Below are 16,192 nucleotides of genomic sequence, written 5' to 3' on the forward strand. Positions count from 1 at the left end.
TTGAAACACTCGGAGGGGATAAAACACACTGTTTTATTTCAAGAAACAAATAGCTTACAAACACAAAAGCTTAACAATACACGCCCTCTCTCTTTCTCTCTAGTGTTTCTCTCTACTCTCTCCACACACAATAACATAAGCTTAGCTTGCTATTTATACACAAATTCAAAACAAGATAATTCAACCTTCAAGTGTGAAGGCGGCTGGCGGCTGTGGCGGCAAACAACTGGTGGCTGGCGGATGGCGGCTGGGCGGTTGGTGGCTGGGCGGTGACAGCTGGTGGCTGCCTTCCTTGACCTTCTAGATGGATTGAGTTTAATACAACAAATCTCCCCTTTAAACTCAATCGAGGGATGTCATGCCAAGCATGAACTTCATTTTGATAAATGTTTCCCTCTTCAATGGCTTTGTATTTTTTGCACTTTTTCTTTTGCATTCTTCTTTGTCTTATAGACCCATTTGACACCTATTGCTTTCTTGCTTTCTGGTGGATAAGTCAGCTTCCAGGTATCATTCTTCTCAATGGCATGCATTTCTTCATCCATTGCTTCTATCTTCTCTTCTGTGATAGCTTTGTTGAAGCTAAGTGGGTCATTATCTGCAAAGAAACAAAATAGAGTTGTATCTTCGATGACTTGCGTGGCATCGTACAACTCGTCAAGATTTCTCATCCTTCTTGGTTCTTCTGACGAGGATGCTGCTGCTGGTGTTGATGATGATGCTCCTGGTGTGTTCCTCCTGTTGAATACAGGGAATCTGTGTACCGGACTTTGTGGTTCAGCTGTTGGTATAATCACCGGACTTTGTGGTTCAGCTGCTGGTACAATCGGTTCTTCGACAAGTACTATTGGTACTTCTTCACCTTCAAGGATCAAATCAATGTTGATCCATCTGACTGCTTCTTTATTATCAGTCCATTCCCAAGATTTATCTTCTTCAAAGATAACATCTCTACTCATAATCACCTTCTTCGTGATGGGATTATACAGCTTGTATCCCATCCTTCTTTCACCATATCCCACAAAGATGCATCTCTCGCTTTTATCATCGAGTTTTCTCCTTCTTGCATCTGGGATCTTTGCATATGCCACACAACCAAAGACTCGTAGATGAGTAACACTTGGTTTGTGACCACTCCATGCTTCTTCTGGAATGACTCCTTGCAAACTTCTGGTTGGGCAGCGATTCAGTAGATACACTGCACATGATACAGCTTCAGCCCAGTATTGCTTGGGCAACTTCTTTGCTTTGAGCAGACTTCTTGCCATGTCAAGAATCGTGCGATTCTTCCTTTCAGCTACACCATTCAGCTGTGGTGTATAAGCTGGTGTTGTCTGATGTCTGATGCCTTGTTGTGTACAATAGGCTTCAAAGTCATTTGCTGTATATTCTCCACCTTGATCAGATCTCACTGTTCTGATCATGTAGCCACTTTGCTTCTCCACAATTGCTTTAAAATCTTTAAAACAATTGAATACTTCTGACTTCCTCTTCAGAAAGTATATCCACGTCTTTCTACTAAAATCATCAATAAAAGTGAGGAAGTACCTATTTTGTCCAGTCGACATAGGCGTTATTGGGCCACACACATCTGTGTGTACTAACTCTAGTGGCCTCTTTGCTTTCCAGTTGACTTCTTTGGCAAAACTGGATCTGTGATGTTTGCTGAGGACACAACTTTCACAGACTTCATCTGGATGATCAATGTGAGGCAAACCTTTGACCATCTTCTTGCTTGCTAGCATCTTCAAGCTCGTGAAATTCAGATGTCCAAGCCTCAGGTGCCAGAGCCATTCTTCACTGTTGGTGATGGCACTCAAACACCTTGCTGCATCATACTGGATGTTCAAAGGAAACATCCTATTCTTGGACATTTTCACATAGGTCATTAATCTCCAATTGTTGTCTCTAATTGTCAGATGACAATTCTTCGAGTAAAAAGTATATCCTCTCTCCAAAAGTTGACCTAAGCTGATCAGGTTCTGCTTTATGGCTGGGACATAATAAACATTGGCGATGTAGCTGGAATCGCCGTTCTTCAACTTGATTGGGATGCTGCCTTTACCTTTGAACGGAACCTTTGTGGTATCTCCAAAAGTAACTAGACCTTGCTTGGTCTCATCTAGATCACTAAATAACTCTCGGTAGCCGCACATGTGATTGCTGGCTCCAGTATCTAGATACCACATATTCTCTTGTTTCTCGCCAAGTTCTTGTTGGACAAGAAATGCAGCTTCTTCTCTGTCATCCTTCTCTGCATAGTTGGCTTGCTCACGTATCTCCAACGGAGCTTTCCTTCTGCATTCAGTGCTATAGTGCCCAAATTGATTGCAACTATAACATTGGATATTCCTCTTGTCACGGTTATTGTAACCGCCTCCTCTTCCTCTAGGAGTGAATGCTTGTTGTCCTCGACCTCCTCTAGTGGTGTTTCTACCACCTCTTCCTCTAAAGCTTGTATTCCAAGATCCTCTTCCTTGGAATTGCTGAAATCCTCCTCTGGATTGTTGACTTCTTGCTTGAGTGGTATATCCACTTGTTGAAGTCTCCCCTTGCTCATATCTGTCTTTGAGCGACAACTTTGCTTGTAAGGCATGCTCAATTGCCTTATCTCCATTTCGCTTTACAATCTTCTGCTCATGAGCTTGCAAAGAACTCATAAGCTCATCAACTGTCAACTTGTCCACTTCCTTGGACTCTTCAATAGCGACAACAACAAAATCAAATTTTGGATCTAGGGATCTCAAAATTTTCTCAGTAATTCGAGAATCGACGATGGCTTCTCCATTTCTCCTCATCTGATTGACTATCACCATAATCCTTGTGTGATAATCAGAAATAGATTCTGAGGACTTCATTTGCAATAACTCAAATTCACCTCGCAAAGATTGAAGACGAATCTTCTTGATTCTGTCAGCACCTTTGTATTTTTGTTGGAGAGCCTCCCATATATCATGTGATGTTTCAGCGGAAGCTATGATCTCGAATGTATCTTCATCAAGACCTTGGTAGATGATGGTCTTTGCTTTGTTGTCCTTCTTTCTGTTGACTTTCAGGGCTTGCTTCTGTGCCTCTTGTAAAGCATCTTCTTCTTCTTTAGACTCTGGTTCATCATAACCATAGTGTACAATCTCCAAACACTCTTGTGAACCAAGAAATGCCTTTAATCTGATGCACCAACTATCATAGTTGTCTTTGGTCAGCTTCGGGATGAGTGTTTGTGTACTTTTTGTAGTCATTTTGCTCTTTTAATGACTATATCTCCTTCTAGGAGTTGAATTTGGCAAAACCGACACTGTAGATCGATCCAGAATGGTCGCAATAGTCGGGAACCGGTCTGACTTTGTAGAAATCAGGTCCGAAAATGGTTGAACCGGTCAAAAAACCAATTCTGGGCGACGGGCGGTTCGCTGGGTTGAACCGGGAATATTCTGTGGAATATTCTATCGGCTCGGCTTCGGCTAATAGCGGCTTGGCTTAGCGGCTAGGCTTGAAAAGGGAATATTCTTGGGAATATTCTTCGGCGCGGCTGGAGACTTGGCTTGCGGCTCGGCTCGGCGCGGCTTAAACGGCTCAAATATGGCGCGCGTGGACGTCACTCGTCTTCTTCCTCTGGCGCGCGTGGGTGCGACTGGGCTACAGTCACCGGATCTTCAGGCGGCGCGTGTGGCTCACCCCGGTGTCCGATTGAGCTGATATTTGCGGTAGTGAGTTCGTATGGATGAGATCTACACGGTGGAATGATCAAAACGTGTTTTTGACAACTTTGAAAATTCGGATATCTCCCAAAAACACTTCTGTTTTTCTGACGAACGGGGCTCTGATACCAATTGTTGGTGGGAGAAACCACTTGTGGTGGCTTTGAAACACTCGGAGGGGATAAAACACACTGTTTTATTTCAAGAAACAAATAGCTTACCAACACAAAAGCTTAACAATACACGCCCTCTCTCTTTCTCTCTAGTGTTTCTCTCTACTCTCTCCACACACAATAACATAAGCTTAGCTTGCTATTTATACACAAATTCAAAACAAGATAATTCAACCTTCAAGTGTGAAGGCGGCTGGCGGCTGTGGCGGCAAACAACTGGTGGCTGGCGGATGGCGGCTGGGCGGTTGGTGGCTGGGCGGTGACAGCTGGTGGCTGCCTTCCTTGACCTTCTAGATGGATTGAGTTTAATACAACAGAATGGTGTAGATAGGATAAAGCTCCACCCATCCCTTTCACAACGTTTAGCCTTCTCATCCAATCGAACTCAATTGCTTGTTCCTCACTGCTTATAATCTTTCTCAAGCTTCCTCTTTCAACGAACTCATAAACCAAAAAAGAATGCTTTGCATGTGAGCAAAATCCATGCATTTTCACAATATTTTGATGTCGAATATTTGCCAACACGCGAACTTCCTTTTCAAAAGCATTAAAATCGGACAACTTTTCTGTTTGTGACTTGTGAAGTTTCTTCACAGCAACCACCTGTTCTGTTGGCATCACTGCTTTATAAACAGTTCCATATCCTCCTTCACCAATGCAGTAGTTGGAGTTGAATTCCTCTGTAGCTTCAACGATATTCTTATACAACTTCTTCCCATCATGGCCCAATATCGTGAATATGTTTCGATCTTGTTCATTTTCTGGCTCAGTGTTTCTCTTCCTAGCTCTTTTCCAGAGAATGAATAAAGCTCCAATCACAACAAACACTAAAAGCAAGCTTCCTAAAAGAGGGAGTACAATCAAAAGCACAAGCTTGTTGCTCTTTCTCTTAACAGTTTTGCTGCTTGTTGGAAGATTGCACGGCTTTAGACCACTGGCGTTGCCACATATACCCATATTATCCCTTAATGCCTCAAACGAAGCGTTGTGGAAGGCTTTGATATCGGGAATGGGGCCTTGTAGCTTATTGGATGAGATATCCACAGTTGTTAAGCTTAACATGTCTTTGAAAGTGCTCGGAATCCGTCCAGAAAGCATGTTGTGTGAGACATTCAGAGTTTCCAACCTTTGCAGTTGCCCAAGTTGCCTCGGTATCTCTCGAGTCAGGAAATTGCAGCTAAGATCAAGATCTTGAAGAGAAAGTAGATCAAGATCTTAGCTAAGATCAAGATCTTGCAGCTAAGATCAAGATCTTGAAGAGAAAGTAGAAAACTGTACTCGAGTCCTGAGCTTGTAAGATCTGTATGTGATAGTATTTGAAGTTTCATGCTATGGTAATGCAATGCTAGGTACTGTCTTTTTACATGTTTCCTGTCTGGTTGGTAAATTTGAAATGTTTCTTTTCTTGTGCTTAGCATTGAAAAAGTTAATCCGTACGCAAATACTTTAGAAAAATAAAAGGCTGAAAAGACCACAAAGAGAGATCAAAACCCTCTTGGCTTTCCAACTCGATCAAGCTTTAGTGTTTGTATGGTAACTGAACTCTGAAGCAGCAGCAGATAGCTGCAAACCATTCCATGGCATGTCACATATCAGCTCCCGTATGACATTCTCATAAGGATCTTCTGTGAAGTCCCAGTCACAACCATTGACAGTACGTTTGCAAACCATGTAGAGAGATTCTTTCAGACCCTGATTTTTCCTTCTCTTCATGTCTCTCTCCTAGAAGTCCCTAAGAAATACGTAGGAGGACTTGGAGAAACATTTCATCCAGCATAAGCATTTGAATAATCTGGAATGCGACGTGGTATGCCTACAAGTCTTAAGAAATAAGATAGGAGGTGGTCGTCAGATTTAGCCCCAAAAAAGAGATCCAGCATGGATTTTTTCTAACATTTCAGGGCATGTCCGAACGAAAGATTTGACCCACCTAGTAATAAAATCATACAAAAACAGCTCGCATGGAAAGTATCTAATGGGAATGTGAGGTACCATGTAGAGCAGTTACTTATTCGAGCAAGGGGAGGGGAGAGGGTGCAGCTCTTCGAAGTGGCCTATCAAATACCATGTAGAGCAGTTACTTATTCGATCAAGGGGAGGGGAGAGGTGTTATGCGTTCTACAGCGGGTTAATATTAATTTTTTAAAAAAATATTAAGAGTATTATAGTGTTCTGCATTCTAAAGCGGGTTAATAATACATTGAATGGTATTATTGAAGCTTCAATCCTCTCATCATGGTTGAATGGTAGCCTTTATCGATAGTCTATATAGACTGTTATCATGTTCTTTGGGTTTGAATTTTCTAATGAAATGATGGAAATTCATTTCATTAGAAAATTCAACATCAAGTTGGAAATTCATTGGATACTGAAGCTCTTTTTTTTTTTTTTCATTGTTCTTTTAATTGTTTCAGCGATAACTTAAAATTTCATTCCGTAGTGTATTGATCTTCAATTTAGAATCAAAATAATGTTCTCAAACCCTTCATGCAAAGAAAACAAATTCTAACGCATAAAACAGTGCCAACATAATTTGAAAGAAAAAAAGTTCGATGATAAAATTCATATTACAGATAATTATTGTTCCAATTGATAATCGAATAGAAGTAGCTATACTCTATGAGAAGAGATCTCCCAAACTTATTGTGCCGAATGCCTGAGGCAGTGGAGGCCACTTAGTTGTAAGCTCGAAAGAAATTTTTTCCATTGTAGGCCGAGATTGGGGATTGGGATGCAAGCATGCAAGTGTAATTTTCATCATGTGGACAACGCCCTCTGCTGCTCCTTTTTTAGGAAGCGAGATGCGTTGGTCTAACACATCCTTCAATAGTGCATGTTGAGCAATCGGTGGCATCGATGATGATGACGAAGATCCTGGTGATAAGAGTGCTGAAATGAGATCGCCGGGGTGCCTTCCTGTCATCACCTCCATTGTTACCACTCCGAAGCTATAGACATCGCATTTTTCAGTCACCTTCATTGTGTAAGCTAGCTCTGCCAAAAAAACATGATTATGCATGGTTTTTTTATCAAATAGTTGAAAGAAAAGACCTTATAATAAAAGCTGAAAAAACACTATATTATCTTCACTATTACGCATTAGTAACTTAACGTTGAAATAAAGCTACTTACCTGGAGCAGTATATCCAAAGGTACCTGCAAATGAGGTCCAATTGGATGAGTCAGGCATCAACAGTCTAGCGGTGCCAAAGTCGGAGACGTGTGCTTCATATTCCAAGTCCACAAGGATATTATTGCTGGTAATGTCTCGATGAATGATCGGAGGAGAGCAAGAATGGTGTAGATAGGATAAAGCTCCACCCACCCCTTTCACAACGTTTAGCCTTTTCGTCCAATCGAACTCAATTGCTTGTTCCTCACTGGTTATAATCTTTCTCAAGCTTCCTCTTTCTATGAACTCGTAAACCAAAAAAGAATGCTTTGCATGTGAGCAAAATCCATACATTTTCACAATATTTCGATGTCGAATATTTGCCAACACGCAAACTTCCTTTTCAAAAGCCTTAAAATCGGACAACTTTTCTGTTTGTGACCGGTGAAGTTTCTTCACAGCGACCACTTGTTCTGTTGGCATCACTGCTTTATAAACAGTTCCATATCCTCCTTCGCCAATGCAGTAGTTGGAGTTGAATTCCTCTGTAGCTTCAACGATATTCTCATAGAACTTCTTCCCATCATGGCCCAATATCGTGAATATGTTTCGATCTTGTTCATTTTCTGGCTCAGTGTTTCTCTTCCTAGCTCTTTTGCAGAGAATGGATAAAGCTCCAAGCACAACAAACACTAAAAGCAAGCTTCCTAAAAGAGGGAGTACAATCAAAACCACAAGCTTGTTGCTCTTTCTCTTAACAGTTTTGCTGCTTGTTGGAAGATTGCACGGCTTCAGACCACTGGCGTTGCCACATATACCCATATTATCCCTTAATGCCTCAAATGAAGCGTTGTGGAAGGCTTTGATATCGGGAATGGGGCCTTGTAGCTTATTGGATGAGATATCCACAGTTGTTAAGCTTAGCATGTCTTTGAAAGTGCTCGGAATCCGTCCAGAAAGCATGTTGTGGGAGACATTCAGAGTTTCCAACTTCTGCAGTTGCCCAAGTTCCCGCGGTATATCTCGAGTTAGGAAATTGCAGCTAAGATCAAGATCTTGAAGAGAAAGTAGAAAGCCTATCTCACCTGGAATGCTTTCTCTAAATTTATTACCGCTGAGGTTCAGCAACAGTAAATTCAAGAATTCCCCAAGTTGTTTTGGAATCAATCCACTCAGATTATTAGATGCTAAATTAAGGATTTGAAGATTGGAAAGCATCTTAATATCTAAGGGAATGGCACCTGAAAGATGGTTGTTGTTAAGAATAAGCTTGAACAACAACTTCAAACCCCCTAAATCTTTTGGGATGCCTCCTTTTAACTGATTTGATGACAGATCTATCAAGTGCAATTGAGTAGCCTTCCCAAGCTCTGGTGGTATCTCACCAGAAACATTATTTTTTGAGATTTGAAGGCTTGTCATGTTACGACAATCTCCCCATTTTGAAGAAAGCTCGCCATAAAAATTATTGTAACTCAAATCAATATAATTCAGATGTGGATAGATACCAAAAACCTCAGAAATATTTCCTGTTAACTGATTACGATCAAGCCTTACTCGGTATAAACCAGTACAGTTTTTCAAGCTTTCCGGGATTGAGCCTGAGAAGTAGTTGTAGGAAGCAGTAAAGATTTTCAATACTCCTCCATGGCATAAATCTACTGGCAAATGACCCGTGAATTCGTTGCCATCCAAAGCCAAACCATGCAAATGGGTGAGATTGTTCATCTCTGAGGGCAATGGGCCGTGAAATTTGTTACCTGCCAAGGCAAGTACATGGAGAGACTCTAGCAACCCAATTTCCTGAGGAATAGGACTAGAGAGTTTGTTTTTTTCAAGATAGAACTCAGAAACACTTGTCAAGTTTTTAATAGAAGAAGGGATGAGACCAGAGAGTTGGTTCATAGAAAGACCAAGGAAAAATAAATTTCTTAATTTTCCAATGGAATAAGGGATTCTACCAGTTAAAACATTATCTGCCAAGTCAAGAATATTGAGAGACTCTAGCAACCCAATTTCTTGAGGAATGGAACCAGAGAGTTTGTTACTCCAAAGATAGAGTCCGGATAGGCTTGTGAAGTTTCCAATAAAAGAAGGGATGGAACCAGTGAGATTATTATGAGATAGTGCTAAAACAGTGAGCATGGTCATGTTTCCAATAGAAGAAGGGATGGGACCAGAGAGGTGGTTAATAGAAAGATCAAGGTAAGATAAATTTCTTAATTTTCCAAATTCACGTGGGATGGTTCCAGAAAGAGAATTCTTTTGAAGGTCAAGCCAAAAAAGATTGGGGAAGGATGAGAAGTTGAAATCATAAAGCGTACCTCTCAAACCAAAACTTTCAAGTGTCAAATTGGTGACGCTTCCAGAATTGTCACAGGTGATTCCAATCCAGTTAATGCAAGGGCTGATGCCGACCCAAGAAGAAAGGAGAGATTGGCTTTGGTTGTCAAGACTGGCTTTCCATTGGAGAAGAGCCTCAGCTTCTGTATTATTATTACCAAATAGTGAAGTTGGGGAGGAAGTGTGTTCAGCTAAAGCAAAGAAAGAAGAAGAGTTGAATATGTGAAGGAGCAAAAACAGGATGTGGAGAAAGAAGGAGAAGAATGGTTTGTTTAGTAAGGACGTCGTCATGGTGTGTTTTTCAAGAGACAAAGGATATGGTTTGCTATGGTAGATTCGGCTCTTCCATGGAGAGGTATTATTTATAGGCAGGAAAACATGATTAATTGGAATTGTTTTTTTTTTTGAAATCATTGATTATTACATCTCTTCTCTAATTAAGTTGAAATTAACTAGGCTAGTGAAATTTAAATAAATAAATTTATTATTATTTTCAAACACGAACTACTTAAATTTAATTGTATTTTTTTATACAAAATATTTTCTCTTCTTATATTTACTAATTTCTATAATGAAAGGTCATTTCAAATAAAAAAAATTGGACCTCGTCATTCAATTAGCCCAAGACACAAAGATAAAAAATTAAGTTTGCCTAGGACTGTGCCATTTTTTCAACTAATAGAAAGAGAAATATTTTTATTTTTATGTGACTGATCAATTATTTTATAAAAATTAATTTTTTTTTAATATTTTAGATTCAGTCTTTAATATTTTTTTTCTTAGCCAAATTGATCCCAATTTGTTCTTAGAGTAAATTATAAATCAATCCCTTTTTTCTCATTAAATTTTCCATCTTATCTTTTTTTTCCCTTTTACTATTTCATATAAAGAAATAAAATAAATTTAAAAAGACCATGAAATGGAGAAAAAGATCAAATTACATGTAGAGACACATTAGTGAATTTTTTAAGTCTTAAATATATATATAACGATTCAAAAGAATATTAATCTGATTTAAAAATTTAAAACATATCGCTCGTAAGGAATAAGTAATAAAGCTACTGAATAAGTGAATTGAATTGTTCAATAAAACTATGATTGCTCTCGTGCTTGACACGGCTTACTAATTTCTGATAAAATTGCATCTCAACTTTCTATCCCCTTTCCATATCATCTTTTGCGACATTAACTGGAAAGTCCTACGTTCACATGCACACTGCCTCTAATGTGTATACTATGAATGGATAAAGGTCTCTACAATGTCAAGTCTTCTCACTTTTGCTTTCTCTCTAAATTCTCGTGCTTGACAAGCAGGCAGAAAAGTGAATAAAGGGTGATAAAAAGCAAAGAATTCTATGAAAGAAACTTTAATCTCGAAAGTTTTTTTCTAGCACTTTGATCACTTCAATGTATTCAATGGAAGATATCGTAATTGACGTGAAAGGGTTTATTTTTTATCATGAAACACGAGCAGCAGCAAGCATATACGCAAAGAGGGTTTAATTTGTATCATGAAACACGAGCAGCAGCAAGCATATACGCATCTCTGGTCTTCGTTGAGTTTGCTTTCACACTTGTGAGAGCTTTAGATGGTCAGGGTCCTGCTCTCTGTTGTTAACGTGTATCACAGGCTTTTAAGATACAGAGAGATAGAAAGAGTGATGATAGGAATCAGACTTAACAGCATGTAACTAACTTGTAATTGACGTGAGACACGCTTGTTTATTGAATTGGAAAACTTCCATTACCACTGATACGCCCGATTCCAATTGCTGTTCCCGTTGCTAGAATCGAACCCATCCTCCCTGACAGGCCACATGAAATGCTTTCTGCTGCATCTGTTCTCGTCTCTTTTTGCACTAGATGCATCAATATCTGTTTTAAGGTGGAACTGTTGTTTCCGAGACAGATATTGGACTCCGAGGTCCTTGCTTTTTGTCCTTGCAGTGAACCATCAATTTGTTTGCCGGTTAATAAAAAAGAAATAAAAAAGAGCCTCGTCAAACACCCATATTAATAAAAAAGAAATACCCATGTTAATAAAAAAGAAATACAGTCCTTCAATGAGCCTTGTCAAGTTCCTATCAATCCATTTTTCTGATGTTCTGTTGATCTTGTACAGACTTAGATTGTTGTTAAGAGTAATTCGATGAGGAAAAGCTGGAGTTGATGCGAATATCCTATCTGCTGCAGAGAACTCAAAGTACTGCTAACCATACTTTAACAATGACTAGTTTCCAAGCCATTGGCACGAGGGTTATGACTCCAATACGACCTTCCCTTAACAAGGGAGAAATTTTACCTAGCTAGTTCTTGCTTGAAGTTCTTGTTTTTTTTTTTAAGTATTTTTTATTTAAAAATATATTAAAATAAATATTTTTTGAATATTTTTTATTTTTAATAACACTAAAAAAATATTAATTTAATTATTTTTTATATTAAATTTATTTTTAAAACATATCTAAACACAGGTTTGACCACAAAATTCTAATTAATTTTTTTTATACCCTTGAAGTATCCTAAACAAAAATTCTAATTAATTTTTTATATATATATTTTTTATAAAATTATAATTAATTTAAACTACCCTTGAAGTATCCTAAACAAAAATTCTAATTAATTTTATAAAAAAAAATTCAAACTACCCTTGAAGTATCCTAAATAAATTCTAATTAATTTTTTTAAAAAACATTTAAACTACCCTTGAATTATTCTAAAAAGAAATGATAATTAATGTTTTTTATAAAAAAAACAAAACGTTTAAACTACATTTGAAATATCCTAAATATTTTTTTTATAATATTTTTCTATTTTTTATAAAAACAAATTAAATTATCCATGAATTTTCCTAAAAAGAAATTCTAATTAATAATTTTTATAATTTTTTCATTTGTTATAAAAAACATATCTAAACTACTCTTGAAATATCCTAAACCGAAATGCTAATTAATTTTTTTAATATTTTTTTATATAAAAAATTAAACTATCCTTAAAGTATTCTAAACAGAAATGATAATTATTTTTTTTATCGCAAATATTTGTTATGATAGTTTACCTTGATGCGAACACATTTTCTTCCCATTTTCATTTTTATATCTGATTTTCTAAAAAAATGACATAACTTTAACTATATTTATGTGTTATTGGTTTGCTTAGTTATATTATTATCATGTATGAACCTAATAAATTAATCACATTATAACTTAGGCCCCGTTTGTTTGCTAGAAAGTAGTTTCCTTTTGAAAAGTAAATTTCAGGAAAGTGAATTATTTTCCGATATTTGGTAGTGTAATGAAAAATAAGTTGGAAAATACTTTCCAGTGTTTAGTTATATCATAGAAAATGAGCTGGAAAATAACTTATTAATGTTTTATTTTTTTCAAGTTTATTAAAATAATGAGGAACAAATCTTACAAATTAAAAAGTTGAATGAGAATGAAATTGAAAAAAATATATAATTTCATAAATTATCTCAAATAAAATAAATAATAATCAAAATAATAGAGATCAAATCTAAAAAATAAAAAAATTGAAAGATGAAGAAATTAAAATAATAATAATTAACATTTTATAAATAATTTTAAATAAAATAAGTAACATCAAAAGAATGAGGATCAAATTTGATAGATAAAAAATTTCAATTAAAAAATGATAAGGGAAAAGCAAATAACAATTATAAAAATAAGGACCAAAATTAATATAAAAATTAAATGCTAAGGGATGAAATTGAAAAATAAATATTCAAAATAAAATATATATAGCAATCAAAAGTTTGAGGACCAAATTTGATATAATCAGCAAATAATATGACATTTCTAAATTTTTCACAACTTCCGAAAAGTGTTTTCCGCCCAAAATAAAAGGAAAACACTTTCCTGGAAACCAAGCCAAATTTTTCTTTGACTGGAAAGTGTTTTTCGTTGACCGGAAAGTATTTTTTGTTGACCAACTTTCCTAATAGCAAACAAACAGAGGAAAGTTTGGAAAGTAGTTTCCCGAAAATCACTTTCCGAAAAACAAACGCAACCTTAGTCTCTTATTGTATGTTTGTTCTATTTATTCATTGAGTTGTGAAAAACTCATCATTTTATCATTTCAATCTTTTCAACTATATATATAGTGTGTGTATTAGCTTATCCAATGCAAGTTATTAAGAATAGGTTTCTGTCTATACTCTAAGCTGATATACCCAACACTCTTTCATACGAGCTATGACATGTATATATGATCTTTAGGTCAGTTTTTTTATTATTATTATTTTATTTAGTTATAATAAAATTTATTATTTTTAGGTATAAAATAGTGTCTTGACCTATTAAAATCATAATATCAAGTGTTAGGATATGTTTTGAAGTATAGTTGATGTTGTATTTTAAAATGTTTTTCATTTAAAAATATATTAAAATAATATTTGTTTAATTTTTAAAAATTATTTTTGATATCAATGTATTAAAATGACATAAAAACATTAAAAAATATATTAATTTAAAATAAATAAAAAAATTTACAAAATCAAACACCTAAACATATGCCAGAGGATTCTGGACCCGGTGGCACCTCAAGCTCTGCAGGGGAGGATGAGGCACGGGCTTCCATGAGCCCATGTCCACAGAAACACTACGTGCAAATTGCTTTACGAGAAAGTCTTTGGCAAAATCAATACAAGTGGTCTTCATTGTCAATATATTCTTCCTTCCTTATATAGTTTCTTCTTTCATTATATAGTTTCTTTCATAGCTGTATATTATATTCTTCTTTCCTTATTTAGTTTCTTTCATAGCTGTATATCCCTTGATTATATCTATAAGATTTTCATTATTGTCTAGGCGTAAGATTAAAGGATCTGATTATATTTATTAGATCCTAGAATTAAGGGATTTGATCCTTCTTGATGTATATATATATTGTAACTCTCTTAGTGAAAAATACAGAAAACATTTCAGAATTTCTCTTGTATTATCTTGTCATGGTATCAGAGCCAAAACTCTGAAATCTATTCATCTTGTGTCTGGTTCCTTGTCTGGTTCTTCTATTCTGTTTTTCTTGGACTTGATGTCTTGGTTCTTGTTTCTAGTTAAATCATCATCTTGTGTCTGGTTCTTCTATTTTTTTTCTTGGACTTGATCTCTTGGTTCTTGTTTCTAGTTAAATCATGTCTCTTGAACGATCTGAACATTTTCTTGTTCGATTTACTAGAAAGAACTATTCTGCCTGGGCTTTCCAGTTTCAAATTTTTGTCAAGGGAAAGGAATTATGGGGTCATATTGCTGGGACAGATCCTGCACCTGACAGTGAGAAGGAGAAGGAGAAATATGTGAAATGGGAGGTGAAGGATGCTCAGATTATGTCTTCGATCCTTGGAAGTATGGAACACTCCATGCTTCTCAATCTCAAGCCTTACAAATCCTCTAGAGAAATGTGGGATTACCTGAAGAAAGTTTACAAACAAAGCAATACAGCACGAAGGTTCCAATTGGAACTTGAGTTGGGTCAATTCAGTCAAGGCAGTATGTCAATCCAAGAGTTTTATTCTTCCTTTGTAAATCTGTGGGCTGAGTACACAGATATTGTGTATGCAAGTGTACCTCCTGAAGGACTTATTGCTATCCAAAGTGTGCATGAAACCAGCAAGCGTGATAAGTTTTTAATAAAGTTAAGGGGGGAATTTGAAGTAATCAGGTCCAACCTGATGAATAGAGAACCAGTTCCTTTCTTGGATATTTGTGTAGGAGAGCTTCTCAAGGAAGAACAACGGATCATTACACAGGCTATCTTGGAGCAGAAAGCTCAAAATTCTGCTCCAATTCCTGTTGCCTACGTTGCTCAAGGGAGATCTAAAGGAGGAAGAGATATGTCTAATGTTCAGTGCTATAGTTGCAAAGGATTTGGGCATATTGCCACTACTTGCACTAAAAAATTCTACAACTATTGTAAGAAAACAGGGCATATCATCAAAGATTGCTCCATCCGGTCTCCAAAGAAATCTGAAACTGCTTATAATGTCTCGATTGGTTCCTCAAATGCTCCTAGTCCTGGTCAGTCTTCTATTACTCCTGAAATAATCCAACAAATGATAGTTTCTGCCCTTTCTGCTTTAGGCCTTTCAGGTAACCAAAATTCTATTCCTAAGCCTTGGTATTTTGATTCTGCTGCTTCCAATCACATGACCAACACTGCCTTACCTTTAAATAATGTTCAAAAATATAAAGGAAATCTTCATATTCGTACTGCCGATGGTAATCCCTTGTCTATCACAGTTGTTGGTGATATTTCAGCCCTTTTGAATACTGTGTTTGTGTCTCCTAAGCTGTCCACTAATCTTATATCTGTTGGCCAATTAGTTGACAACAATTGTGATGTTCATTTTTCAAAATCTGGTTGTTTTGTGCAGGATCAAGTGTCCGGGAAGATGATCGCGAAGGGACCTAAAGTGGGACAACTATTTCCCTTGCTTCTATCTCCCTATCCTGTGTCAAATTATGTTGCCTGTAATGCTGTTCAATGTGATAATCAGGTGTGACATAGACGTTTAAGACACCCTAATTCTCATGTACTTCGAGTCTTGTTTAAATCTGGTTTACTTGGAAATAAAAATTCGACTTCTTCTAATAATGATATTGTTGATTGTGCATCTTGCAAACTTGGTAAGAGCAAAACACTTCCTTTTCCATTGCATAAAACCCGCACCACCAAACCTTTTGAAATCGTGCATACTGATGTATGGGGTATTGAACCTATAATTTCTCATGAACATTACAAATACTTTGTTACATTTATAGATGATTTCACTCGCTTTACTTGGGTATATTTTCTTCGATCTAAAAGTGAGGTCTTCTCTGTGTTTAAAGCATTTCTTGCCTTAGTTG

At 36.6% G+C, this 16,192-nt stretch overlaps 1 protein-coding gene and 1 long non-coding RNA gene across 4 annotated transcripts in view; one reads left to right on the forward strand and one right to left on the reverse strand.

The window, feature by feature from the left end:
* LOC7459246 (uncharacterized) overlaps positions 1-16,192 on the forward strand; it is a 105,638-nt gene that overhangs the window by 82,248 nt on the left and 7,198 nt on the right. The window lies entirely within an intron of this gene.
* LOC18108327 (MDIS1-interacting receptor like kinase 2) overlaps positions 1-16,192 on the reverse strand; it is a 106,335-nt gene that overhangs the window by 78,304 nt on the left and 11,839 nt on the right. The window contains exons 2-3 of one of the 3 annotated variants that reach the window (XM_052449425.1): positions 7,004-8,068; positions 6,401-6,865 (exon numbers count right to left, since the gene is read on the reverse strand). The exons of the other annotated variants lie outside the window; for them this stretch is intronic. Of the exons in view, the coding sequence (XP_052305385.1) occupies positions 6,489-6,865; positions 7,004-8,068 (1,442 nt within the window). The 3' untranslated portion in view covers positions 6,401-6,488. Of the gene's footprint in view, positions 1-6,400; positions 6,866-7,003; positions 8,069-16,192 lie in introns of those variants that run through there. 3 annotated transcript variants of the gene reach the window in all.

Source organism: Populus trichocarpa, chromosome 19 (genome assembly GCF_000002775.5).
Source record: "Populus trichocarpa isolate Nisqually-1 chromosome 19, P.trichocarpa_v4.1, whole genome shotgun sequence".
NCBI lineage: Eukaryota > Viridiplantae > Streptophyta > Magnoliopsida > Malpighiales > Salicaceae > Populus > Populus trichocarpa.